Source organism: Ailuropoda melanoleuca, chromosome 5 (assembly GCF_002007445.2).
Source record: "Ailuropoda melanoleuca isolate Jingjing chromosome 5, ASM200744v2, whole genome shotgun sequence".
In the NCBI taxonomy this organism is placed as follows: domain Eukaryota; kingdom Metazoa; phylum Chordata; class Mammalia; order Carnivora; family Ursidae; genus Ailuropoda; species Ailuropoda melanoleuca.
Genome location: NC_048222.1, coordinates 55,759,529 through 55,785,893, shown reverse-complemented (window position 1 = coordinate 55,785,893; position 26,365 = coordinate 55,759,529). Strand labels below are relative to the sequence as shown.

The 26,365-nt window shown below is 46.5% G+C and overlaps 1 protein-coding gene across 2 annotated transcripts; it reads right to left on the bottom strand.

The window, feature by feature from the left end:
* Positions 1–164: 164 nt before the first annotated feature.
* HDC (histidine decarboxylase) lies at positions 165–22,752 on the bottom strand. 2 transcript variants are annotated; one of them, XM_019800934.2, is made up of 12 exons: positions 22,671–22,752; positions 19,302–19,474; positions 15,595–15,708; positions 14,525–14,647; positions 11,992–12,126; positions 11,586–11,729; positions 11,040–11,106; positions 10,020–10,182; positions 9,838–9,928; positions 5,951–6,049; positions 1,357–1,458; positions 165–1,221 (listed from the first exon to the last, which is right to left on the bottom strand). In XM_019800934.2, the coding sequence occupies exons 1-12, from the start codon at positions 22,723–22,725 to the stop codon at positions 472–474; spliced, it is 2,016 nt and encodes a 671-aa protein (XP_019656493.2). In that variant the 5' UTR covers positions 22,726–22,752; the 3' UTR covers positions 165–471. The 2 variants fall into 2 exon arrangements, with proteins under 2 accessions (XP_019656493.2, XP_002920462.2); XM_002920416.4 differs by having other exon boundaries at positions 472–1,221; positions 22,113–22,752.
* Between the last annotated feature and the right edge of the window lie 3,613 nt (positions 22,753–26,365).

The window sequence follows — 26,365 nt, the reverse complement described above, 5'->3', positions numbered from 1 at the left end:
ATACCAAGGACTCCTCCAAAGTCATTGTTTCAGAGTTATATCCACATCTTCAACATCCCAAAAAGTAGAATCCATAAGCACATACATTTAGGCTCCAGGATATGCTCTGATGAATTAATCGATGTTTCAGTGGTCAATTAAGTCACACAGGATATTTTTTCAGGGACAAGTACAATTTATTTCTACATTGTATTTCATATCACAAGCCGAACCACAGAAGCAGCCTGTCAGTACACTTCCTTGGGTCCTTTCTCTCCGACCAGACGGCTGGGACCTTCTGTACCATGCTGGCTTAAGCTCCCCATTTGTATTTTACCATGGGTCATGAACCTCTGTGAGAATCTGATAAAATGATGGGCTCTCTCTTAAGAAAAATGCACATACACATAAGCACACAAATTCAGCATACAATTTTGAGGGGCTCAGCAACTCCCTGAAACACATTCTTGGATTCTGGCTGAAACCCCTGGTCTAAACCACTGCCTGCAGAGGGCAACAGGGCAACTGGAGCCCACACTGAGAGCTACATTCAGGAAAGCTCGGGACGCTGTAAAACTTGATGAGTTTTTTGAAGGCACTTTTCTTTAGCAGCATCATCTCTTCTGGGAACCTAGAAAAGATTCTGGCCCTGGAGGAGCCACCATTCTTCACAGAGCCATCCGTGGGCAGTGGCTTCTGAGCACTCACAGGCATGCTGTTGCAACTGAAGGAACGCACTGCCTTCTTCTTATTTTGCACGGACAAATAATTGAACAGAAAGGAGGACAGCTTGTGCTTGGTGACATCTGGGGCCTCTTCTGAAAAGCAGTCATCATCAAGTGGGTCCAGGAGGTTTTCAAGATGGCAGCTGTCTTCCCTTTTCATAGGACTGGCTCCCACAGGCTGAGGCTGCTTGATGATCTTCCTGGTCTGGGCTGGGTCATAGCCTGCCCCATTGGCAGACTGAAGGGACATGCCATTGGCCAAGGCTCTGGGGCCGGTGGTTGGAGGGATGAGGTTCCCAATCTGAGGGCTAGGTTGGGAAGTACAGTGCTGACTCAGGATGAGAGTGGCAGCATCTCGAATGAGATTCCAGTCTCTCAGGATATCCTCTCTGGTGGTGAACTGGGATGTCACAGTGAAACGGATGATCAATTTGTCCTGGATAGTGGCCGGTATGAGGAAGAGATGGCCGGCTTTAGCTAATTCTTTTAATACACTTTCTGTGAGACAATTAGGACCCTGTTTGAAGAATAAAGAGAAATGACGTCTATGTCACATCCCCACTAAGCATCCTCAGAAGCCCAGTATTTATAGATCCAAGAGGCTGAACAACCACCAAATAACATAATCATAAGCCATGGAAGATGGCATTACCTTTAGACGAAAAACCACCAGGCCAAGGTGCCTCTTGGCAGGGATTTCAAAGAAAGGGTCGTTTCTGACCAGAGACTCAAAATATTTTGCCATTTCAGTGCCCTAAAATTGTAAATATAGAGAGAACTGAGATTAATAATCAGGCAAGGGACAATTCCGCATATAGTTTCACACTGTTAAATGGGTTTAAATGTGACATCTTTGAAACACAGCATTCTGAATGGCTTCTGCCTGATTTTCTTCTCCATTTGATTTAGCTCATATTCCAAGCTGGAAAACTGCCAATGAGCAATGTCCTCTTGCTTGTCACATCAGATCCATCTCAGGAATTCATTTCTGAGGGCTCATTTTCAACTCAGCCCCAGAGCCGGAAGCCACGTGCTTTGCAATCTGGCCTCATATCCTGGCTTCACAGCTTTCTGACTAGTCAAGGTGGCAAGTGAGGACCAAAGCTCAGCCCATTCTCTGAAGTCCCAGCCGGGTACTTTATACAGGCTGGATCTGCCCAGAGGAAAAAATTCTTGTTTTCACAGTATGTAGAGGCACCGTGTGGGCTGTCAACAGCCCTGTCCTTATCCTAAGCATACATCTTTCCCTTGCTTCTCAAACCTTTTCATACCTTATACCTCACATGCTGTTTCATTACCCCCTCTTTTTTTTCATTCCACAGAGAATATACTTTTATACATCCTCCCCACATACATCATAGAAAACTGTCGGGGCGCCTGGGTGGCTCAGTCGGTTGAGCACCTTTGGCTCAGGTCTTGATCGCAGGGTCCTGGGATGGAGTCCAGCATTTCTGCTCAGTGGGGAGTCTACTTCTCCCTCCCACTCTCCCTCTGTGTTCTCTCTCTCTCTCTCCCTCAAATAAATAAATAAATAAAATCAGAAGAAAGAAAGAAAGAAAGAAAAAGAAAGAAGAAAGAAAGAAAAGAAAAAGAAAGAAAGAAAGAAAGAGAGAGAGAGAGAGAAAGAAAGAAAAAACTGTACCACTTTAACAAGTACAGAATTTCTGTTTGGGATGATGAGAAAAGTTCTGGAAATAGTAATGATGGTTGCACATATTGGGAGTGTACTTAATGTCACTGAATTGTCCACTTAAAAAAGGTTAAAGTGGTAAATTTTACATTATGGATATTTTCCCACGATAAAAAAAATTTAAAGCTTTGTACCACATTGATCTTTCACTGAAGTTTATATCATTTTTAAAAATTTCCTTTTTTTAAAAATACCTAAGATTATTAACTAAACAAGGACAGGACTTACCTTTTCTTACATTTCTAAAAAATTTCTTCAAGCATCCAGAAGGATCTCAATAAAATATTTGCTAAATAATTGCTCTCACCTGGTTCTCATTGAATCACCTGGTTCTCAGACTTGATACTCGCTTTCAAGAGAACTCAAAGGATTTTAGCTAATCACACCACTTTTGCCCCAGTTTCTCCATTTCGGCCATTACACAGTCAGTTACACAAGGGATACACTCGGCATACAGACAGTCCGTCAGTGACTGTATTAGGTCAAGTTTGGTTTTAATGGAAGAGTTGGTAAGGTTGGTATCAAGCAGGATGTGGTCAGGTGGGCCCAGCTGTTATACCAGAAGAATAAGCAGGAAGGGTGCTGTGGGACCTCTCTTCCCTTGAGTACACTGCGATCTTTCTTTTCTTTCTTTTTACGTTTTGATCTATCCTTCTCTTTAAGCCTCTGACCTCAGAGACTTAGCATTCCCTTCCTGCTCTCATGCTTTCTTGCTCTCTCTTGCTCCCCCATGTTCACCCACTCTCCTGTTTCTTCCGTCTTAACCTCCTCATTTTCTAAGAGGTCTCAGGGAAAGCGACTTCCCCGAGGTACAAGTAGCAGAACATAGGCCTCCTGGTCACCAAGTACACGCTTCTCCCACCAAGCTCTGCTGCTTCCTACAATGTAAGCTGATCGTGACAAGGCAGAAGCAGGGGCCAGGAGAGAGGGGAAACGGCTCAGTATCCCTGCCACCGGAAACCACCTTCATGCGTGAGGGAAGCATTGCTGCTACCCGTACCCTGAACCAATCTAGGTCGAGGGTGGGCAGACTACAGCCCAAAGACCTGGAACATAACCGTGCCCATTTGCTTATGTATCGTCTACAGTGGCTTTTGTGCTACAATGTTAGAATTAGCTGCAACAGAAACAGCATGGCCTGCAAAGCCAAAAATAGTTACTGTCTGTCTTTTACAGAAAAAGTTTACCAATCCCAATTGTAGGTGACAGGAAATGATGGATGATGATGTTGATGACGACAGCCATCTTATCATTAGAAGAAGGGAAAAACGGAGGAGTGGGGAGGGGGAGGGGGAGGAAGAAGCAGAAGAAGGAGAAGGAGGAGGAAAGGAAAAAAATATATTCATTGAGTACTTAGATGAGTATGACGTCCTGTACTAAGTAGGGCTTTCATGTATTATCACATTTAATCATCACCATTAACCTGTGAGAGATATTATCATTTTCCCATCTTATAAGTCAGGAAGCCNATCATCACCATTAAAACATAGAAAGTTAAAGTAATTTGTCCAAGGTCACCCAATAGTAAAGGGTAGAACAGAAAAATCAAACCCAGATTCCATTCTCTAAAGCATTACTGTATTACAGAGAGATACACATCTTGGTTTTATGTAACTTGCAAGAGCTCACATAGTAGAAGATAGCCCAAAATTGTGAAGAGACAAGGCCTTCCGCTCTTGAGAAGCACAATTACCATCTCTGAACCTCGCGTATAATATGGGGCTGGTCAGGGTGACCACTGCAAGCATTGTCGTAAGAATCTAATGAAACACTATAAGGTATTTTCAAAATTTAAGACACTATGCAAATAATAATTATGATCTCAGTCAAGTTGAAGAAATAAAATTCACTCACAACAACTCTGTTTTGGTTTTACCCCTTACTGTTGTGGGACCTTGGTGACCTGTGAATTCCGTTTTATACGTGTGCTTGAGTAGGTGACCTGAGGAACGCCAAAGAAGCAGTGACTGTGACTAGGGAAGATGGAATAGTCAGGGAAGCTCCTGAGAGAAACGAAACATAATCTTTCAACATTTGGAGAAGAGAAAGCAATCGGGGCAAAGCACAAGTGAGGGTGCAGAGGCTGACCGAGGACACAGCTGTAATGTGTCAGTGAGAAGCCTGAGCTAAAATAAAGGCTGATAACCAGGTCCTTGAAAGCCAGGCCCAGAAGTGGGGGCCTAGTGTAGGGAGTAGGGGAACTGATGGGAATTCAGAACTTTGACTTGTAAGAGGTGCGTGAGGGGAGTTGGCCAGCATCTACACCCTGGATATCCAGTCCTAAGCTGTAAGAGAAAGATCATCCTGGTGACTTGTAATCTCCACTGTCTCATTTCCCGGCCACCACCTCCAATCTTGAGTCTGAGGATCTCGATAGAGCACAAAGTGCCTGATGTCCCTCACAACATGCCACATGACAGCCACTCATTGATAAACATCAGTTGCCCAACACCTTGATGTTTATTACAAATGTAAAATTACCAACAGTAAACCCGTCATAGTTACTGCTTCAACCATTTCATTTGGTTTTGTGTTTATTTGATGAAGAAGAAATCCCCTAAAGGGAGGGTGGAAGGGGAAAGACACACAGAGTAATAACGGATGATGTCTTTGGACTTATCCATGGCTTTATGGCTTCATCTTACTCATAGGCACTCGAAGAAGTGAGTGAAAAATGCTGCTAGCCAAAATTCTTAGTGAAGTCCCTCCCGCCCCTTTCATGAAGAATATGACAGAGGGAGACAGGGAGATGGTGCCTGTCTCACTTACTTCTGGGTCTTATTTCTAGTACAATGATTTTGTTGTTGTTGTTGAACTGAGTTGAAATAAATGAACACAATGCAGATAAAAGTAAAGTAAAGTAGACAAAAAGTAAAGTAAATAAACACAATGCAGAGATGCCTGTTCCAGACTTGGTAGGTCTACATGTCCAAGCCAGAAGAACCACGTCTCAGGCATAACTATAAGTGACTCAAATTTTCAGGCAGCTGTGATAATCAGAGTAATTCTTAGAAAGATATGTTCCTGGGGTGCCTGGGTGGCACAGCGGTTACGCATCTGCGTTTGGCTCAGGGCGTGATCCCGGCGTTACGGGATTGAGCCCCACATCAGGCTCCTCCGCTATGAGCCTGCTTCTTCCTCTCCCACTCCCCCTGCATGTGTTCCCTCTCTCGCTGGCTGTCTCTATCTCTGTCGAATAAATAAATAAAATCTTTAAAAAAAAAAAAAAAGAAAGAAAGATGTTCCTAGCCCAACACACTTGCTGCCCTTTTATTTTCTTTCTCTCTCTGCAAAACAGGCTCTCAAGCCATCACTCCCCGGTGCTTGATGACCACCAAAGGGAATAATGAGACACGCCTGCAGGGGAACAGACAGCAGACAGCCCCCCGTGTCATGTTCTCCTCAGGATCCGTCTGGCTAACAAAGAAATAGCTACCCTCAATAATCAAGTCCCAGGAGCCCAAGAACAGGCCCAGACACCTGAGCTATATACCGCAGGTCCCCTGGGCAGAAACCAGCCTTCCTCCCCACTAGGACACATAGCAAGATTACATACATGTCTGACATGTGCTTGAAGATTCTTCACGCCAAAGGACCGAATCACGAACCAGAGTTTGATAGAGCGAAACCGCCGGCTCAGGGGGATCTGCCAGTGCTAGAACAAAGGAACACAGGACTGAAGGTCAGAGGCAAGGGAGCCGCTTCCTCACACACTTCTTGGCGTTATCATACCCGGCCTGCCCCGCCCTCCAGGGATAGACGGTGTCACCATGACTCCCAAGCTGTTGCTAAGGAGAAGCAAGTTCTCCTGACAAGTTACCCAAAGGCTGCCCTGTCACATGACCAAATCCTGGTGAAGGTGGCCAATAGTTACCCTTGTCCAAGCAGGGTCATGGGACCCTGAACCAAGGAGAAGCCATTTTGCTTCAAATGCTGCTTTAAACATTTCATCTCAGGCTGAAATTCAAGTTGTGGCAATACATTTTTCTTCTTTTCTTCTCAAAAAGAACCTAAGTTCCTCAAATTGCAGATAATGTTCTATCTCTATTCCGCCCGAAATGTAAAGAATAGTGGTCAAGAGCTGGGACGTTAAAGCCCCGCAGACGTGGGCTTCACAGGAAGTCGTCAGCAAGCAGTGGCTATCTAGGTGATACGAATGTGAGCTACAAATCACAGCGATTTTTCTGCCTAGAACCAAGATGATCATTATTTAATCTTGCTGTCTGGTCCTGACTTCTTCCTGTGACATTCCTGTGACATCCCCGTGCCCTCAGGATCCATGACTCCAGCTTTCAGGTTTCAAATGAGCACCCACATCTGGGCCTCTGTGAAACTAAAATTGACCCTTTGTTCCTGGTAACAAATCAACAGAGCTTAAAGTTCAAGCCCGTGGGCACCCTCAATTTAAACATTTTCAAACCAAATTCAAACTGGTTTTGCACGTCTGAAAACAGACCAAAGGGTCTGGAAAACCTGACAGTAACCCTGAGGAGTAATGTGGTTTCTAATGACCTCTTCTTCAAATGTCAGAAAGCTTCACCACAATTTCTGTTGACTAAAAATAATTATTTGTCCCACTGATATTTTTGTACTCATCCACAGGATTGCCAGAACCTCAAAAATGTGCTCACCTTCACCCTTCACATTCACTCCTTGGCACAGGCATGGGCACCCTCCCTTTGGGAACACTGCCCCGTTGTGGATGGACTATGTCAAGTACTAAGCCTTTGTTTCCCAGCTTGGGGACTTTCGTTTACCAGCAGAGGGCATCAAAACCTGGACACGAGACAAAATCCCTGGGACAGGGAAAGCAGTCAGCTCCATCCCTTATTAGATGGACACTTGGCGAGAATAATGAATGGATAATAGAGGCCTTCTCTAAATATGGCTTCCCAAATGGTTATGGCTAATTGGCTACTTTATCTCACCAGCAAATTAAAATGAAAGGCAGAGATTATTTTATTTTTGATGTCTTCACACTCTGTTTGTATCCCTGGTTATTCCTCTTGTCACTATCCCAAAACCATTCCATGCTGACCCAGCTAGCTGACATTCCTGGTGAGAGCAGGAAATTTGGACTTAGAAAGGGTGACGTGGCTCTTCTTGAACTTGAGACATCCCCAAGCCTCCTCTGTGTCCGAGGTTTTGCAGGTCTCCCCTGCCGAAGGCAAGACAATGCCCCATCCACTAGTGGGACCTTGATGTCAAAAAATCTAGCCCTGATTTTAGGTGGTGCCAGAGCCCAGGGATGAAGTCCCTAAGTCTTATCTCCCAGGATGCTGCTTATTTCTGGCTCATCTCAAACATGGCTGGGCTTCTGTTTATAGCTACAGCCACCTGGGGGAGAAAGAGCTTGGGTCAGAGCAGCAGTGAAGACTCCCAGGATCACAACACATAGAAGCTTCCATTTTCTAGAAGTTTCTTTGAGACTTGAAAAGGAATCCACAGAGTTAGAGGTGGGGGAAGGAAATGCATAAAGCCACACCTTCTGGATGTGGAAATATAAATAATAAGGTTCCCCTGGACCAGTGCTAAGACAAGTATAATTCAATATTTTTTATAAAAAGTTATCTAGAATAGAGAGAGCACCATAAAATCTCCACACTGATGGGAACGAACCACAGAAAAATCTTGAGACAGTGGTGGGAACAAACAGGCAAACAAAAAGGTAACACGAGATCCAAACGGGCGACGGTAAGATAATGCTCTTAAGTCATGATGATCCAAATACACTTCTAGGAGAATGGGTACCATTTCCCATCTCACACTCAAGAAAGAAACTTAGAATTATCCCTGAAGAGATCTGCCCCTTGGGATGCTGTGGAAATTCTTTTTAATTAAAAAATTGCTGAAAACCTACCAGACAGGACAGTGAAGCTGCAAGAACCATTATTCATCTATTTTTATCAACCTCTCGAGGGTCTGTAACCTTGCTACCTGTAACTCTAATAAAAAAGCCTCAAAAATCTAAAGGAAGTGCGAGCTGGTCTGAGGGAGAATAAGCAATACAATCAAGAGATGACAGAGCTTTTATTTTAGGACTAAAACGCCAAGAAGACAAGATGGTACCATCTCTTGACAAACTGAATCACAGACATCAGGCATTACTCTCTCTGCCTCACTGCATTAATTCATTTAATCTCACAACAAGCCTAAGAAGCCAATATTATTATCATCATCCTCATTTTACAGATGAGGAAACCAAGACACAGAGGTTAAGTCATTTGACCAAAGCCACATAAGTTAATAAACAGAGGAACAAGGATTCAAACACGAGCCATCTGGCTTTAGCACCTCAACGTTCAATCACTTTGCTATAGCAAATCTCTGCAGCTTAAAAGAAGTATCTTTAGCTCTATTATCTCTCCCATTTATTGAGCATTTGCCACGTTCCCAGGTCTGTGTTAAATGGTCTACATGTACGTTTCCATTTCAGCCTCACGATACCCTGTGAAATCAGGGTCACTGTGCCCATTTTACAGATGAGGAAGCCGCAGCTCAGAGAGGGCCACTGAGTTTCCCAAAGGCCCACTGCTGGGGTAGCATTTCAAACCAAGCTTGTCCACTCTGTTCTGCCGCCTCCCGTTGGCCACGGATATAACTTGTTTTCATCTCTGTCTCCCCTACAATTAAAGGAAAGCCTCCCTTCAGACTGAGGGGTAAATGTGAAGAATTCGTTTCCCCAGGAGGTAGTGCAGGCAAGTTCAAGAGACAGGGGTGCGTGGGGCGCCTGGGTGGCACAGCGGTTAAGCGTCTGCCTTCAGCTCAGGGCGTGATCCCGGCGTTCTGGGATCGAGCCCCACATCAGGCTCTTCTGCTAGGAGCCTGCTTCTTCCTCTCCCACTCCCCCTGCTTGTGTTCCCTCTCTCGCTGGCTGTCTCTATCTCTGTCAAATAAAAAAAAAATCTTAAAAAAAAAAAAAAAAGACAGGGGTGCAACGAGCTGAGGAGGCCAGGACTAGCTGGGAGCATCCAGAAGCTCAGGAAGGGTACCTGTGCCCCACCCCCTCCCGGGGAGCCCCCGCCCCCGTGCCTCCACCACCCTGGGGACAAAAGATGAAAGCGATTCAAGCAAGGAGCTGCTTTCCCTACCCAAGGAGATCCTCCACCCTGCCCTGCTGCAGGGCACTAAGCAGAAAAGATTATCCAAGATGGAGACAGAAGGGAATTGATCCACTCACGGTAGAAAAGCCATCTCTGGGAATTAAAGAATGCCATACATATTCACGAAATGGGCATGCTGCCTCAGAAGTTGGTCTCATTTTCTAGGCTTCTTAACAGTTTTTTGGGTTTCATTCTATAGGCTTAGAAACCGAAGGTATACGGCAACATATTATGGGACGGGCTCACGATACACCACTTTCGGACAGAAGCCAACGTAAAGGAGACCTTCTGGGTCAGGTGCAGTCAGCTTCCTTCCCAGAGGCCATTTCTGGGCACTCACCATGAAGTCAGTGGCCTTGCCTGAGTTGGCATGCCTGAGGTAGATGGGGTTCACACTGAAGGTCTGCTGCAGCTTGTACTTGTCCTTGACCCTGTGGGTTTCCAGACAGGCATTAGCGGCTGGGGCCTCTCCAGAGGAAGCAAGGCTTTCCTGTGGGCTGGAAGCTCGGCTGCCACACTCACCAGAAGCCAGTACAGTCAAAGTGCACCATCATCCACTTGGAAGGATTAAAGGTGAAGGAATCGGCGTACTCGATGCCCTTCAGAAACCCCCGGAACTCAGGGCACAGGAAGGCAGTGCCTGCGTAGGCAGCATCGATGTGAAGCCACAGCCCTTCATTGGCACCTGAGGAGGCAAATGTCACCTGGCTGGGAGGCAGGACTGGGGGTGGGATTGCCGGCTTGCTACTAGCCAGCTCAACGGCATCTCTCACTTGGTGCTGTGGCTGGTGGGCTTCAAGAGAAGAGAAGAAAGGATGGCCTGCTCTGGCTGGAGGGGCTGGCAAGGCATGCAGAGATGGGGGCGGGGGGAGGAGCAGTGCATCGATGGGAGAGGTGGGGGCCCATGGAAGGAAAAATCCACGGAGCCACAGCTAGCCTTCGGCTCTCACTGGCGAGAGGGTTGACACACTCTGGGCATCAATCTAAAAGTTCCTGGCACAGAAAGCAACTTCCCACTGGCCCAGAGAGCAATGTTAACGCATCTAACACAAATGTTCAAGAAGGGATATCTCTCTTTCCTAGTGGGTTTCTTGTTTGGGGATTTTAAGCAATCCCATTTGGGTTTCTTCTCCACCTATATCTTCCCCCATGGTTTCCCCTACCCTACCATTTTCCTTTCCTTAGCCTAGAATAGAAAATATTTCACGGTGCCTCCTTTACCCTGCATTTCACATATGGCCTGTTTTAAGTAGATTTTGACATACAAGTGAGAGGGCAAGAAAACCCGAGACTCTCCCACTGTTGCCTCCTAGAGAGGATGCAAGGCAAGGGCTGGCGGGGGGGGGGGGGCTCTAACCCTTGGTCAACTGCTGGGAAAAGCAGTATCCTGGCTGCCTTGTGACTTTCGGTGGCTCTTCTTAAACTCTCTGCACTGACCCAGGAGGAAGAAGATAATGCCGCAGAGCTAGATTCAGGTTCTTGCTCTAGGGAACATTCTAAAGTTCATGACTTATCTTGTAGCCAGACAGGGCAGACACTTACAGATGGGGCCCAGCTCTGACAGGCAGTCAAATGCACAGACCCCCGTGGTCCCCAGTGTTGCACACACCTGAAGGAAAATAAAGGAAGTTAATGTGGGAAGCTCGGCTCATGTGATATAGCTGTCCTAAGAAAAAGATTTAACCACAGGTATTATCTATCCTGCCCATCGCACTGGAATAGCGTGTATTTCACATTACACTTTACCATGATACACAGTAAGAAATACATTTTATATAGCAACCTAGTACATGTGTGCATTGAAAGAAAAGTTTCACCAAACCATACTACCCTGGCTACAGGAATGCACTCTGATAGTTTCTATTCTCATCTGTTTCTTATACAGATTATGACCCATAAAATTTATTTCCTAACACAGCAGTGAATAGCAACTCTTACTTTGTAAAACATTGTATTTGGCAACTGTTCTGCTTTTTTTTTTCTGTTTTTTTTGTTTGTTTTGCAGCACGTTACTTCCTAAATTCTGCCCAAATTCCTTCCTCGCCTCCAGGTCCTATCATTCTAAGCTGAGAACACATTCTGACTTACAAAAACAGGCACCAAGCCCCGTTCCTTGTCCTCCTTGATGGCTTTCTGAAGAGCCTCCCCTCGGAGTGAGAAGTTGTCATCCACAGGCAGAAACTTCATCTTCACCAGAGAAATCAAACCAGCTTTTTCCACTGAAGAGTGAGCCTAGAAGGACCAGGGAAAGCTGTTAGCAGAGTCTACCCGGGATGAGCACCCTCCCCGGCCCCCGCCCCGAAACTGCTGAAGTCAGACTAGGGGAATCAAAAATCTTGCCGTGTGTCTTCCCCCACGGTCCCTGGAGAGAACCTCTGAGGCCTGCACCGCCCTGAGCTCCAGCATATTCACGTCTAGAAAAACATCACTCAACAACGAAGACTCTAGAGGCCAAGCACTGAGCCCAAGGTTTGGCCTGTATTGGGCAACTCACCTGGTCAGAGGCATAGGCAATGAGCCGGGCGTTCAGGGAGGACTCATCAGCCCCGGGTTCGGACGCTTTCATTTCCAGGATTTTGTCCTTTCTTGCTGCCAGCAAGGCAATCAAGGTGGACTCACTGACTGTGCTCTGTAGTGGAAGAGGGGTTACCTGTGGCAGCCTCTTCCTCTTGTCCCTTTGCACATTCCCCCGGCTCCAGCCGAAAGGGTTGCCCTTTCTCCTGACCCACAGGCCTATCGCACATTCTCTGTTCACAGCACCCTATGCGTTCCTGGGACACCAGCCTTTCCTCCAATTGCACAGGGAAGTGATGAAAGCAAATTTGCACCTAATACCAACATCTTTATTAGAGGCCACAGAGACCTGGGGAATGTTCAGCCTCTGCTAGATACAAATTTGCCTATAGATATGTTTGTACCCCATGTAAAGCTTGCTAAAAATAAAGAACGTTTAATTTATTCAGTTTAGGCATGGAAATGGAGTTTGTTTCCGAAGGGACATCCTGACAGAGAGTGGGTCCTGGCCTAATGTGAGAGGCTGGTCACTTTGGCCTTGGTTCTGTTTCTGTTGCCAATGGCTCCCGTGACCTTGGGCTACCACTGCCCCTCCAGGAGACTCTTTTCCATTTATAAAATGAAAAGCTTCCCTTCAGCTGCCTCCCAGAGTGGGAGTATTGATTATCCAAATGAAAGCTGGATAGGATTCTGTTCTGGCCACAACAGTGGGAATCCTGTGGACCCCTCAGCAACATCACAGAATTCTTAAAGGTTTCTCATCATTCATTCACTCGGTCTTTGGTGTCTTTGCTGCTTGAATTCTTCCCACAGCGGAGAGCTCCCTGCTAAAAAGCCTGGCAGATGGTATTAAGGGGAGTCATATGGGTCAGATCCCACTACATATTCAGCGGCTGGATGGCACTCTGCAACAAGGAACCAGCAGAATGGTAATCATAATAATAATGCTACCTTCCATCTACATAGCTATTCTCGGTTTACAAAATGTTCTGTCATCCCATTGGCTCCTCGTAAAACCACTCTGAGGTACTTGTGATTCCCGTCTACAGGTGAGGGTAGCAATGCTCAGAGTCTTTACAGGACTGAAGCAAGTCCACACAGCTGATAAATACAGGAGGAAGCGCCGTTTGGATGTAGACAAGCACGTGTTTAAATCCTTTCTTCCACTCACCAGCCAGGCAACTGGGGCAAGTTTTTAACCTCTCTGAGCTCCAGTGCTCTTATCTCAAAAATTGGTGATGATACTATTTACCTCCAGAGTCCTTGAGATAATTAAATGAAAAGCAAGATCATGTTCGACAGACATTTAGCATGTCTCCCAGATACACCATCTGAAGTTATAACTATCTGCAAATGACTCAGAAGGGCCACGGCATGTGTAATTTGCCTTCCTTGGGAGGATTTTAATCTCGAAGCAAGATTGGAGAGAGAGAGGAAGCTAGCAAATGAGCCCAGCAAACTTTCCAGGTCTCATCTCAGGGCAGCATGGCTATTTTTATTTTAAAGAGGGGCTCATTTAGGGATGCCTGGTGGCTCAGTTGGGTAAGCATCTGCTTTTGGCTCAGGTCATGACCCCAGGGTCCTGGGATCAAGTCCTGCATCAGGCTCCCTGCTTGGCTTCTCCCTCTGCCTACAGCTCCCCCTGCTTGTGTTCTCTCTCTGTGTCAAATAAATAAATAAAATATTTTTAAAAAAAGAAGAAGAGGAAGAAGAAAGGAAGAAGAAGATCTCACTGAATGTTCATATCCACTCTCTGAGGAAAACATTGTTGCTATATTATTACTTATTATTATCTCTATCTTATAGGTTATAAAACCAAGAAAATCATGTATGTATTGGGGTAGAATTCAAAAATTTGCAGGTCCTCAAAGGTCTAAGAACAAAGGCCTCATAAATGTCAGGGGTTTATAGACGCAAAAGTACCCAGCAGCATGCATGGTCTACGGAAAGCGCCCAGTGAGCTCCAGTATGCAGATGGATCTTAACAAAATAAGAAATCTTTGAGGAACTATCATTTGACAGATATCCAAATGATAGGGTTGTAGGATAAGATAAATCAATTTATGGTGTTCATTTTTCTCACTGCCCAGGGTCTCCTGGGAGGGAGGGCAAGAAGTCTCCACTTGCCTTCTCTTTTTCTTCTACCATAAGGAGTTAAATGAGACAAGGAAGGAGAGGGGTTGGGTGAGACACTGAGAAACCTGAATCGAGCAATACTGGAAATGTGATCATGGGTGGACTTCTTAATCTCTTTCAAAGGAAAAAAAGAAAAAGGAAGAGTGGAGGTGGCAGCCGTGGTGTGAGTGGTGACCGGTAGCTCTGCGGGCCGGATAGGCGATCACGGCGGCCACCAGGATAATGATGATAGTTAATGGCAAGAGGATGATGGCAGTGATAGTGGTGGAGGGAGTGACGCGGGGGAACCTCTGTGGGAAACAGAAGAAGGGCAAGGGCTCAGCTTATCTTCCAGTACTTAGCCCCCAGGCGGGGAGGAGCTTCGCCAAGGTAGGCACCTGCAAGACGCCTCCTCCCTGACTGCCGGGGTGGTGGTGCAGGAAGTGCTCTGGGAGTCCCAGCATTTTCGCCAGCCAGTCCATGACATGCATCTCCAGCTCCGTGCACACAGGGCTGGAGGCCTGAAAGGGCGAAAGCAACTTCATCCAGACAGCCCCTGGGGACACCAAAATTGCACCCCTCCCCCTGCCCCCACCAGCCCCAGAAACACATCTGTCTCTGCCCTGGTCCTCCCTGCCTCCCCAGGCTATCGGTGGGAACCTGACCTATCTTCCCCCTGGAGAAGGGGTCAATGCCAAGCCCTGTGCCCCATTCCCACCCCAACCTTTGCCAAACCATAGAGGGAAAAAGATGTAGGGCTTTGGATTGATGCCCTACCCTCAACGAGGTAGAGCCTTTCCTAACTCCCAAAGTTCTATGGAGAAACAGCCCTAGAAATGATGGCTTCCATTTGGCTTCCCTGGTCCCTAAAATACCCAGCTAAGCAGCATTCTGAAGGCCAAGGGCAAGTTTTAGGACTAAAAAAGAAAGCACTCCTTCCTAGAAAAGATAGCAACTCTCCCCCCTCCCAGACCTCCCTCCCCGCTGACACAACCTATACAGTCCAGACTTAAAACATAAAGCTGTTCTTGGAGGCTTCTGGCACAATTTAAACCAGGTTCTTAAGGGGAGTCTGAGGATATATCCCTAACCCCTCACAGACAAGAGCACAGGGGAAGTTGTACCCATAGGCATCAAAGTGCTTAGTGAGTATCACAAACTGTAGCAATAACCAGATCTCAGTCCAAATGTCCTCTCTGTCTCTATGAGCTGCGTGATCCTGGGGAGGTAAGTTACCCAAGCCTCAATTTCTTTATCTACAAAATGGGCCAATGCTCATGATTCCATAGGGTTAAAGGATAAGATGAGATCATTTCTATAAAGTTCAAGCTCAAACCATGTAGCCATTGTTAATATTTAACTTAGAACCCCCATTCAACGGCCAGGACAAAATACGCCTGCCCCAGGATGTCACTTTCTGCTACATCCCCACTTGTTACTGGTTATAGCTACAGCCATGGTCACTCACCCAGGTGAATCCCAAGCAGTTGATGGCATCGGCCAGCATGTCTCCCAGCAGCGACGGCCAAGAGGTGAGGGCTGGGTAGTAGGCGTGCATGTGGGGGCTTTGCCAGTGTACCACCTGGAGGCAGAGCGGGTACATGTGTGGCGCCAGGGAGCATGTCTGAGAGACCCTCCCTGGGCACTCTGGAGATGGGCTGACACTTGTAAGACAGTCAAGCAAATGACACAACTCCATAAAAATAAAACATATTCACGGTGTTCTTGCCACCCTCATTTCTCATCTTCTAAGATGCTTCGTCAGTGGGGCCTTTGTACGTACGCAAAGACCAGAAGGGAATATGCAAAATGAAAACTGGTATAGTAATTAGGGTTGTGGATTCTGGATAGTGTTCACATCGGTCTCCAATGCTTATCCCCCATGCCACCCCTGCCCAGTAATAAAAGGAAGAGGAAACTACAAGCTCCACAAAAAAAGGTTGCTTCTCCCATCCGGTTTCTTGCAAAAAGCATCCTTTGTTTTATGGGTCACCGAGCTCTCTGGGTACACAGCTCCTGCAGAGTGTCAGTGTGAGTGGATTCAAAGCTGCCCTTCGTTTCCCAGTGAGGAGAGAGAAAGGAGAGAAAAGGGCAGGGGAAGTGCCAGCCCAAGGGCCTGGGACCCCTACCTCCAAGTTAACCCCTGAGCCCACAATCAGACTGAAGAACCGGATGTGAGCAGGAGCCAGGTGGATAGACCGGGCCCCACTATAACAGGCTCATTGGCCTCATTCATTATCTAATCTGGTTTCATCTCTCTGTTGATGAGTATGCCCTGTTCATTTCTGCATTCATGCTTTTGAACAATGTGGTATCTCCTGACAAGCAGGCACGTCCCATACTGACAGGACGTTCCAAAACCCGCTAATTCTTAGAAAGCTACAAAATACTCATTTCCTCCACAAACCCTTTCCCAGTTCCCCAGCCCCCTCTGATCCTTTCCCTGAACCCATGGAACTCTCTCATTCTAGATGTCCCACCCCGCTGAGAACTCATTAGTCAACCTCTTAGTGAACCAGTATTTAGTGTGCAGAATTCTTGTAATCCCTCACTAGCAAGGACAGCGTCCTAGACAGTGTGTGTGGTAGAAGGAGCATAAGACTCAAGTCAAAGGACAAAGTTTCCACTCCTATCTTTGTCCCTAACCAGCTGTGTGACTTTGTAGGTTTATTGTGAAGCTAATGAACTTAAGCTCCAAGGTCCCATGTTTGCATGGGTCTTTTTTGAGAAAGATACTTAATTTTATCTTCTTACAAGGGATCTCAAAATTTATATATGATGCAGACCCCATAAAAACAGGATACTACTCTGCACCTTTCTTAACCTTAGTTTCCCATCATAAAAGAAATCCTGTTTCCTGGGGTTGTCATGTGGATGGGTCTGGGAGGAAATTTGCAAAATGTAAAGCACTAATGTTAATGGTGAGTTACTCACGCGGTCATAGACACATCATATATCCTGACTTGACTCTTAGATAACCAGAACTTTTCCTCTGATTTTCGCCAGGTGAAATGTGTGAAAGGTAACAACAATATCTTCCATCTTCCCATGCTTCATCTTATTTAATTCTCACAGTACCCCTATAAGATAGGTTCTCCCATTACCCCCGTTTTACAGATGAGAATTGGGGCCGGCTACATGATCACACACACCTCACAGGGACAGATGACAGTGCCAAGACAGAAACCCCAAGCTGTCTGACCCCAGGGCCCAAGCTCCTGAGCAGGGTGGCACCCTGCTTTCTCTCCCTGTGCTGCTTTTTCTCCCCCATGAAGCACAGAGGAGGTTTTTCTAACCAGAGTTGGAATTAAAGCAGAAGGGCAGCTCTTCCCTTTGTGCCTAGGAGATGGCAGGGAAGGAAAAATCAATCCAGTCTTCAATGAGGTGCTCATCAACTTGAGAAAGGGAAGAGCCAACTGCTTTCAGGCGTCTCTCAGAGGCATTGGAAGACTGGGCCCTCATTATTGCTGCCCTTAGTGACAGTATTTTGGAAACCCCAAAGAAGGGCTCCCATCCCCTAACCCCATCAAGAGGCAATTATCTGTTCTTGCAAGATAAATCTGATAAGATAAGCCAGAGAACCCTTATCAAGAAGAGACAGACCTCTGGTTCCAGAAATGAGCCTCTCTGAGCACACCCCCAGCAACTGCTGGAATTGCAATCATCAAATCAGCTCATTTCCGTCTCCTCTGACAGTTGCTCTCAGTCTCACTACCAAATTACAGTTGGCAGCTCGGCAGATTACATTTTACAGAATGAAATCCATGAGATAATCTTATCGGCGTGCTAGCCTCCTTGGTAAAGCTTTACGATATGGAAATTTTCAAAAGATGCTTGTGAAATAGGCTGAGTGGTCAGAGAGAGATGAGTAACTGGCTTTGTGCAAACTTGCCAACCAGGGCGCTTGTACCAACTTATTCTGAGTTCAGATCATTTGTCATCCCTGCCTCTAGGCACGTTTCTGTCCCATCAAAGCTTTTAGGGGATGATGGAAGCAAATCCGAAGTCAGCCTCGGGAGGTCTCTAGACACACGCGGTTCAGGTCACCAATGCCCCAAGCAGACAGAGTGAAGAGAACAGCCTGCGTGTTGGGGTCCCGCTGAAGGGCAGCGCCTGGGTGCACAGGCTCAGGCCGGAGCACCCAGTCACACACTAGTGGAGTTACCAGAGTAGGGGAAAGAGCCTCTGGAATAAGACTGCCCCAGGGCTAAAATCTTGGATCTGCCAGCCACAGATTCTGTAACTTTGAGAAAACAATTAACATCCCCAAACCACAGTTTCCTCATTTGTAAAACAGGGAGTGTAGGATCACTGTGGGATAGAGCAAGCTAGCCTGTAACGGGGCTCATCCAGGGCCTGGCACATGACATGGAGCTCAGTTAAAGGCAGCCCTTCTGTGGGACGAAGACAGGTGCACTCACTTTTAGCATGAGCACCTTGGCAAGCTCCTCGCCCCTGTGGCCAGGGACAGCGTCACAGCCCACAGAGGCAGGCTCCAGCTCAAGCCCCAGCCAGCCTTTGTCTGCACCCTGGCCCTCCCAGTGCCGTCACCAGGCTGTGCTCTTTGTCACTGGGAGGACAAATGCTTCAGGGAAAGGTCCTCTCTACTCCTGAAAAGCAGCTCCATCATGAGACCTCGCCTTGGTAGAGAAGGACACCATTCCCACCTCCCGGAGGAGGAAGGGTTGACAGGGTCTCACTCAGCTGCCCAGGCCTCTCTATGTGACAATCAGGGTGTTCTCAGGGAAGGTGTCTTCTCGGCCTCCTTCCTTCCCTTCAGCGAGTCTCAGCATTCTGTGGGAGAGTTGCTGGCTTCTGCTAGCTGGGACTTTAGGGACTGTCTCCAGCCTCCTCTCTCTGTCATGCTCTCCACATTGGCCTTTCCCCTCAAACCCAATTTTCATTCTTACCTCATCCCATTCGATTTCCATGCATCTGTCAGACTCAGCCCTGGGGTGAAGTGCTAACTCCCTCTGGCTTCCACCCAGCACCACAGGGCAGCCCTGGCATCAGAATCCTAAGTTCAAAGTCCTGGCCCTTTATATGCCCTCTAGACAGGCCGGCGTGTTGGTGCCCAAGTGGCAGGCTTACCCAAGGCAGGCCTCTCTTCAGGCCTACTGCCCGCCCTCCTATGCCCCGAAACCCAGAATCACCCTTGCGGTGACTGTATCTCACCCCAGGCATGATAATTCGCTCGATGTCCCCAAAGATGCTGTCCCAGCTGTCAGGTTCCTCGGGAGCGCTCTCAGGCAGCTGGGCTCGCAGGTAACCAGGCCGGACATCCGGTGTCACACGCCGCTCCCGCACGGTGCTCAGATACTGGCAGATGTAATCCACCATCTCTTTTCCTACAAGGGAGGAGGAGACACCAGCCTCACGTCCCCTGACCAGGCCTGGCCAATTCATGCCCAACCCCTCCTGTCAGGGCCAAGAGACTTGGTGAAGAAGGGGATGGATTCGTGAGCTGATGGGAAAAGGTCAGATCCCTAGCATCAGCCTTGTCTCGAGAGTTTAAAAATAAGTGAGGGTGGGGGCACCTGGCTGGCTCAGTCAGTAGAGTATGTGACTTTTGATCTCAAGGTCGTGGGTTCGAGTACCACATGGGGCTCAGTTCAAGGCAGCCTCTCTGTGGGACGAAGACAGGTGCACTCACTTTTATAAAAAAATAAAATGTTATTAAAATTTATATATTTATAAATTTATATAAACTTTTATATATTTATATAAAATTTTATTTAAAAAAAAGGGGGGGGATACCAGTTAGGTGATGGACTCTTGGTTTCAGCTCAGGTCATGATCTCAGGGTCATGGAATCAAACCCTGCATCAGGCTCTAAGCTCGGCATACTCTGCTTGGGACTCTCTCTTCTTCTCCCCATCCCCCCTCGACCCCACCCCACCCCACCCCCAGCTATCTCTCTCTCTCAAATAAAAAAATCAATCTTTTTTAAAAATGAATGAAAAAATAAGTGAGGGAATGAATGACCAGTGGAGGGACTGTGTGAGTGAACAAATGAACAAGACGGAAAATCATGAAGTATAAAACTCAAGCACGAAAGGAAAATAATTTATTTTTCCCTTATCCATATCAACCTTGATTTTCTCTCCTACCTTTCTTTTCTTCTCAAAAACAGAACATCTAATTAATTTGCTGCCTTACAGGTTTAGTAGAAACTCTGTGGTTCTTTCTATCTGAAAATGGTTACACACACACACACACACACACACACACACACACACACACCTATTCTCTTTGTTAGCACAAATGGCAAACTCCCCTGCCAGGTTCTGATACAAGTTGAAAAATCTACTTGCTCACTCTTCCCACTGGACCAGTAATTTCTCACTTTTGGAACCTATGGACTTCTTCAAGAATCTGATGAAAACCAGGGGCTTGCACACACACACAAAAATGGTGTATAATTTCTGAGGTCCATGGCATCCCTAAAGCACAACCGCAGACCCAGACCAAGAACCCTGCCCTAGCCTGAAGTCTTGGGAAAATGCAAGACCATGTCTTTTTGTTTGTTTGTGTCAGGTTTTTATTTGAATTCTTGTTAGTTAACATATAGTGTAATTATTCATTTCAGGAGTACGCAAGACCAGGTCTTAATCACTCAGTTTCTTTCCCTCTGCTTGCACCAACACCTCAATGCTTAGGACATTTCTTAGATGCTCAAAAAAAAAAAAAAATCAAATGAATGAACAAATAAGTAAGGAAGAAAACTAGCCAACTGAAATACTCTGAAGTGACTATAAATTATTTCTTTTTTCTCCCCATTCATTTCACAAGGACAGAGCTTCCGTCTTCAGCGCCTGTCTCTCCCTCCTTCTGAGTCTCCCTGTCTGCTTCTCTCCCTTTCTGTGTCTAAGTGTCTGTGTGCTCATCTCCCTCTCTCTGTCTCTCTCAATACCTCTAATTCCTCCTTAGTACTCCTTAGGCTTTTCTCCCCCTGCAAAAAAATAAAATAAGATAAAAAAGAGAGAGAAGGAGAAGGAACCTGATTTCTTGCCTCTGCACCAGCTCATGCAAGATTCTCATAAATAGGACCAATCCCAGAAAGAAACTGTGAAAGAGACAAAGAGAGATTTCGACACCCTTCTCTCTCCTCCAACCCTCCCACCACTGATACTTCCCGCGGCTGCAGGGGCATCCCACCGGGGCTCTGAGAGCACTGGACCCAGCCCTGCACTTGTCCAGGGGCAGCGTGAAACGTCTTCGTGTTCTACACCCAGGATGGACGTCCGCGGGAACCTGCCTGAGGCTCCTGGGAAGCCCGGGAATAAGCCAGTGCAGGCTTGAGTGTAAAGGCTGCTAGCTACTTAGTGAGAGAGGTCTGGATGGAGGAGAGACAAAAAGTTGGATTTAACATAGGACGATACCTTACAGCAAAGAAATTTTAGGCAACATAACTTACCAGTGGGGACGAGGATATAAAAACTCATGGAGAGAAAAATTAGAAGCAACTATCTCCTGCCTCTCTTAAGGAGCCCCGCCGGAAAACAGGCTAACCACTTGGTTCTTCTCCTTCCACCAGGCTTGAGAGACAGTGGCTGCCCACTAAATATTTATGAAATGAAGGACTCGGTGAAAGAACAGCACAGACAGGTTCACACAGAAGAATGAATACATAGAACAGATTTTGCAGTGACTACAGAATACTTAGGGACCTTTTTTATTTCTGCTTCGGAATATGAATAATCCCCTTTTCCCACTGAGTGGATCGGGAATCCAAATCCTCTCGTCGTGAGAAAGGGGTCAGGGAAAGTGAGACACAGGAGAGTGGGAGAAGGAGAGGCCGAGGGAGAAGGAAAGAGTGGTTGAGAAAGTTTTAGATTCTGGGGTCCCACATTCCTTCCTCAGGAAGAATTTTGTGGAAACCAACTCTCAGAGAGCTATTCTGCTCCGATCCAGTGACACCCCCCGAATCTAAGGGCAGACGACCAGCACCTGTTCCTGCAGAGCAAGGGGGTGCCCACCGCTCACCTCTCTCCCGGTACTCCTCGGGCTCCATCACCTCCCTGGGGCTGCGGCTGCGGCTGCGGCTGCGGCGCCTTCTCACCGGCAGACACGTGCGACGTGGAGCACCTACTCCTGGGCAGCCAGTGCCGGCCCCTTATTTAAAGGGTTCTCCCTTCTTCCCCCTTAGCTCCACCCTTCAAAGGCCCTTCCTCCAGGCTTCTTGAACTCCACCCCTTTTTCCCCGGGGCTCTGATCTAGAGACCAGGATAAAAGGCCCTTCTAAATTAAACAGTGCACTTAGCAACCCAGACGTGCAGGCAGCCCTTCCGCCCCTGGCCTCAGACCAGGGAGCCCCGTCGGACGGAGCGCCGGCTCTGGAGCCCAGCACGAAGCCGAGGGTGTGCGGAGTCCGTGGCCCAGACGAGCCGAGCTGTCGGATTCCTGCGATGGCTGGTCTCTCAGCGGCAGGGAGGGAGGGACGGGCACTTAGAGCGAGGCTGCCCTGCCGGCCCCAGGGTGCTCAGGGACGCAGGTACCATCATCCATCACAGTGGATTTTCTAAATTACCACGTGCCACTTACTGCTGGAGAGCGATGAGAAAACACAGAGAAGCACAACGAATACAAACGGAAACATCACCCAGACTCCATCGCTTTTAGCACTTGAAAGGGTGCGTGTGTGTGCGTGCGTGCGTGTGCGTGCGTGCGTGCGCGCGCGCGTGTGGGTGAAAGAGCATGCAGACACTACTGTGAGGAAGGCTACACGACCCTTGGAGTTTCTTTCTGAGGAAAAAGAGATCAAATGCATGGCTCTGGTTTCTCTTCAGAAGGCATAAACCTCTTGCCTTTTACTGGAGATTTCTGTGGAGAAGGCGCCCGGGGGGCGGGGGGGCGGGTGCCGTCAGTCAATAACCTGCCATTAACGAAGTTCAAGGAAGGTTAGGAAAAGAACAGGGCGCCTGGGTGGTTCCGTCGGTTAGGCACCGGAGTCCTAGTTTGGGCTGGGGTGGTGACCTCAGGGTCGTGAGATGGAGCCGCAGGTCATCGGGGCTGTGGGCTTAGCGTGGAATCTGCTGCAGACAGTATCTCTCCCTCTCCCTCTGCCCCCCACCCCCTGCCCCGTGCTCGCTCTCTCTCAAATAAATAAATAATTCTTTTTTTTAAGTGATCAAATGTTTTCAAACTGCCAAATAGAATAGAACTTTCTTCTTTCTGGTCTTCACCTTTCTTGTCCTCTTGATGGCATTGGACAGCTGCTACTTCCTGGTCCTGGAGGCATACAGCCTCTCTGGGCTTCCAGGGAATGGCCTGTCACACTCTCCCTTCCACCTCTCTGCTGTCAGCCCCCCTCCGATCAGGCTGTAGATGTTGGCATGCTTCAGGGCATTACCCTGCTTCATCTTTCTCCCTAGGTGGCCTTATCCATTTTTGTGGCTTAAATGCTACCTGTGTGACAGCCACATAGATACAAAGCCCGTGTTAAATTTATATCATGAGGCTCTCCCAGTTTCTGAGCTCCAAAATCTCTCATCCAACTGCCTACCTGACAATCCCTTTGTGTCAACAGATTCCGTGTCTGAGAAGGCTCTCCCTGGTTTGTATCCTCACATGATGAGAAAGAGAGCTCTAGTCTCCTCCTCTTCTTATGAGACTCTAATCCCTTTATGAAGGCCCCACGCGCCACAACTTAACCTAAACCTAATTCTCTCCTAATACTATCACTTTGGGTGTTGGGCTTCAGCCTATGAATCTGAACACACAGTCCATAACAGAGTGCGTCTTAAAACTGGTGAAATCTGAATTAGGCCTAATTAACAGTATTGTACTGATGCCAATTTCCTAGTTTTGACGTTTCACTAAAGTTATGGAGAATACTATCATCGGGAGAAGCTGGTAACAGAGTGATTCAAGGATTCCGAACTATTTGTGCAACTTCTTCTGGATTTATAACTATTTTGAAATAAAAGTTTTCTTTAAATTGCTACTGAAAAATTTACAGTGAGATATCACTTCACACCCACTAGGATGGCTGATCAAAAAGACAAATGGGACACCTGGCTGGCTCAGTCAGTAGAGCATGAGACTCGATCTCCGGGTGCTGAGTTCAAGCACCACGATGGGTGTAGAGGTTACTTTAAAAAGAAAAAAAAAGAAGACAGATAATAACAGATGTTGGTGAGGGTGTGGAGAAATTAGAACCCTCATACATTGCTGATGGAAACATAAAAATGATGTAGCCATTTTGGAAAACAGTTCTTCAAAAAGCTAAACGTGAAGTTCCTTTATGAATCAACAATTCCACTACTAGGTATACACTTAAGACAATTTATGTCCACACAAAAATTTAGACATGTTCTTCATAGCAACATTATTCATAATAGCCAAAAAAATGGAAATACCCCAAATGCCCATCCACAGATGAATGGATAAATAAAATGTGGTATATCCATACAACAGACTATTATTCCACAAGAAAAAGGAATGAAGCACTGATCGATGATACAACACGGATGAACCTTGAAAACACGCTCAGTGAAAGAAGCCAGTCACAGAAGACCACGTATTGTATGATTCTCTTCATATGAAATGTCCAGAATAGTCAGACCTGTAGAAACAGAAAGCAGGTGACTGGTTACCAGGAGCTGGGGTGAGGGGAAGGTGTCAGACATACCACATCCTCAGAGTAAAGACTCACCATCACAAATATACCATTTTTCCTAAGTTACTTTATAAATCTAACACAATCCCAGTGAAAACCCCACCAAGCATTTTGGGTGTTCTGTTTTGGATTTCATTAGCTACTTTCATCATTCACAAGGAAAAAAAAACTAAGATAGTAAGGAAAACTCTGTAAAAGAAAAGTAACTAGCCGGTTCTGTTCTTACCAAGAAGGTATTAAAATATATTATGAATCCTCAATAATTAAAAGAATGAGAAACTGATGTATGAACAGACAAAAGGAAAAATAAATTCAAATGCATACAGGAATTTAGCAATAATAAAAACGGCATCTCAGATCAGAAGGAAAAAGATGAACTATTTAATAAATAGGAACAAGGAGAGCCTTCTGGAAGAAAGTAAGTTGGATTCCTCACACCAAAAACTTAGATTATTTTTTTAAATCAAAGATTTAAATTAGAAAAATAAAAGCATATATTTACATAATCAAGATAAGGGCTTCATAGATGTAGGCATATGTCCAAACTCATCAAATTATATGCATTAAATATGTGCAATTTTTGGTATATCAGTTATGTAGAGGCCACTTTTGGCAAACAGGCTTGAGTGATGGAATGTGGAAAGGGCCCTCAAGGACCCCCTGGCTGAATACAGATGGGCTGGTCAGCTGACCCACATCAAAATCTCCATAGGCCCTAACTGACCAATGGGCTACTTACTACTAGGCACAGTTACCAAAAAGGGGGAAATTCCATACATCTCCATACATCCTCACGCTCCCTCTTTACAAACAGCCCCTGCCCTCTGCCTCAGTTGCAGACAGCCTCTCCTCTGCTGGACTGTCCCCGCTCTCTTGCCGTGTATTCAGTAAACTTCTCCTTTGTTCTACCTCCAGTGAGTTCTCTCACTACCTGCCCCTTTTCCCCCCACCCCCCTGGGCTTCCCCCAGATCGTCACCCCACCTTTGAGGGCCCTCATCTGATCAGGAGATACCCCATTTAGACACCATAAATCATAGCTAAATAAACCTGTTAAAAAAAATTAAGATGAAAATTCCATGGAGAAAATTCAGGAGGTCTGCTTCTCAACCTCAAAGTGAAGAATATACCCTAACTATGGCTCAAAATCCAAAAATCATAAATTCAACCAATACTAGTTGAATGGAAATTTTTAAAATCCTGGTTGGAGGTAGAGGGTAGAGAATGGGAAGGAGGGCGGGGACAAGGGCAAGAACTGTTATTTCTAGAAAGTGGAGGTCAAATTGGCTTCCCACAACTCAATCCTTTGTTGCGTGATTACTCAGATGTGCCATTTAGTTGCACAAAGAACAATGAAGACCAGCAGAAATGGATTTGAGCATTTCCTGAGTAAAAGTGGGAGAGATTGCAAAAGTCAGACTCCAGTGGAAAAAGCCTGCTGATCGTCTGAGAGAAATAAATCCTCCCTGTGTCTAGATTTAGACCTTCAGAAGACTAGGCGTAGCTGATTTGCTCTTGAATATGTTAATATTCAAAGAGTCACCCATGGTCCACAGGGAAAGTTTGAGTGGAGGCCTCCAGGAATTGCAGGAAAGAGAGGACTGGAGCAGGCTCTATTCC

What these genes read in the sequence shown, in the direction of transcription:
- HDC (XM_019800934.2), bottom strand. Translation starts at nt 22,725, where the DNA reads ATGTTTCCGTTTGTATTCGTTGTGCTTCTCTGTGTTTTCTCATCGCTC. An exon ending in GCAAGGCCACTGACTTCATG is followed by an intron (nt 6,050 to 9,837) that starts GTGAGTGCCCAG and finishes CCTTTGTTCTAG; the next exon opens with CACTGGCAGATCCCCCTGAG. An exon ending in TGGTGGTTTTTCGTCTAAAG is followed by an intron (nt 1,222 to 1,356) that starts GTAATGCCATCT and finishes TTCTTCAAACAG; the next exon opens with GGTCCTAATTGTCTCACAGA.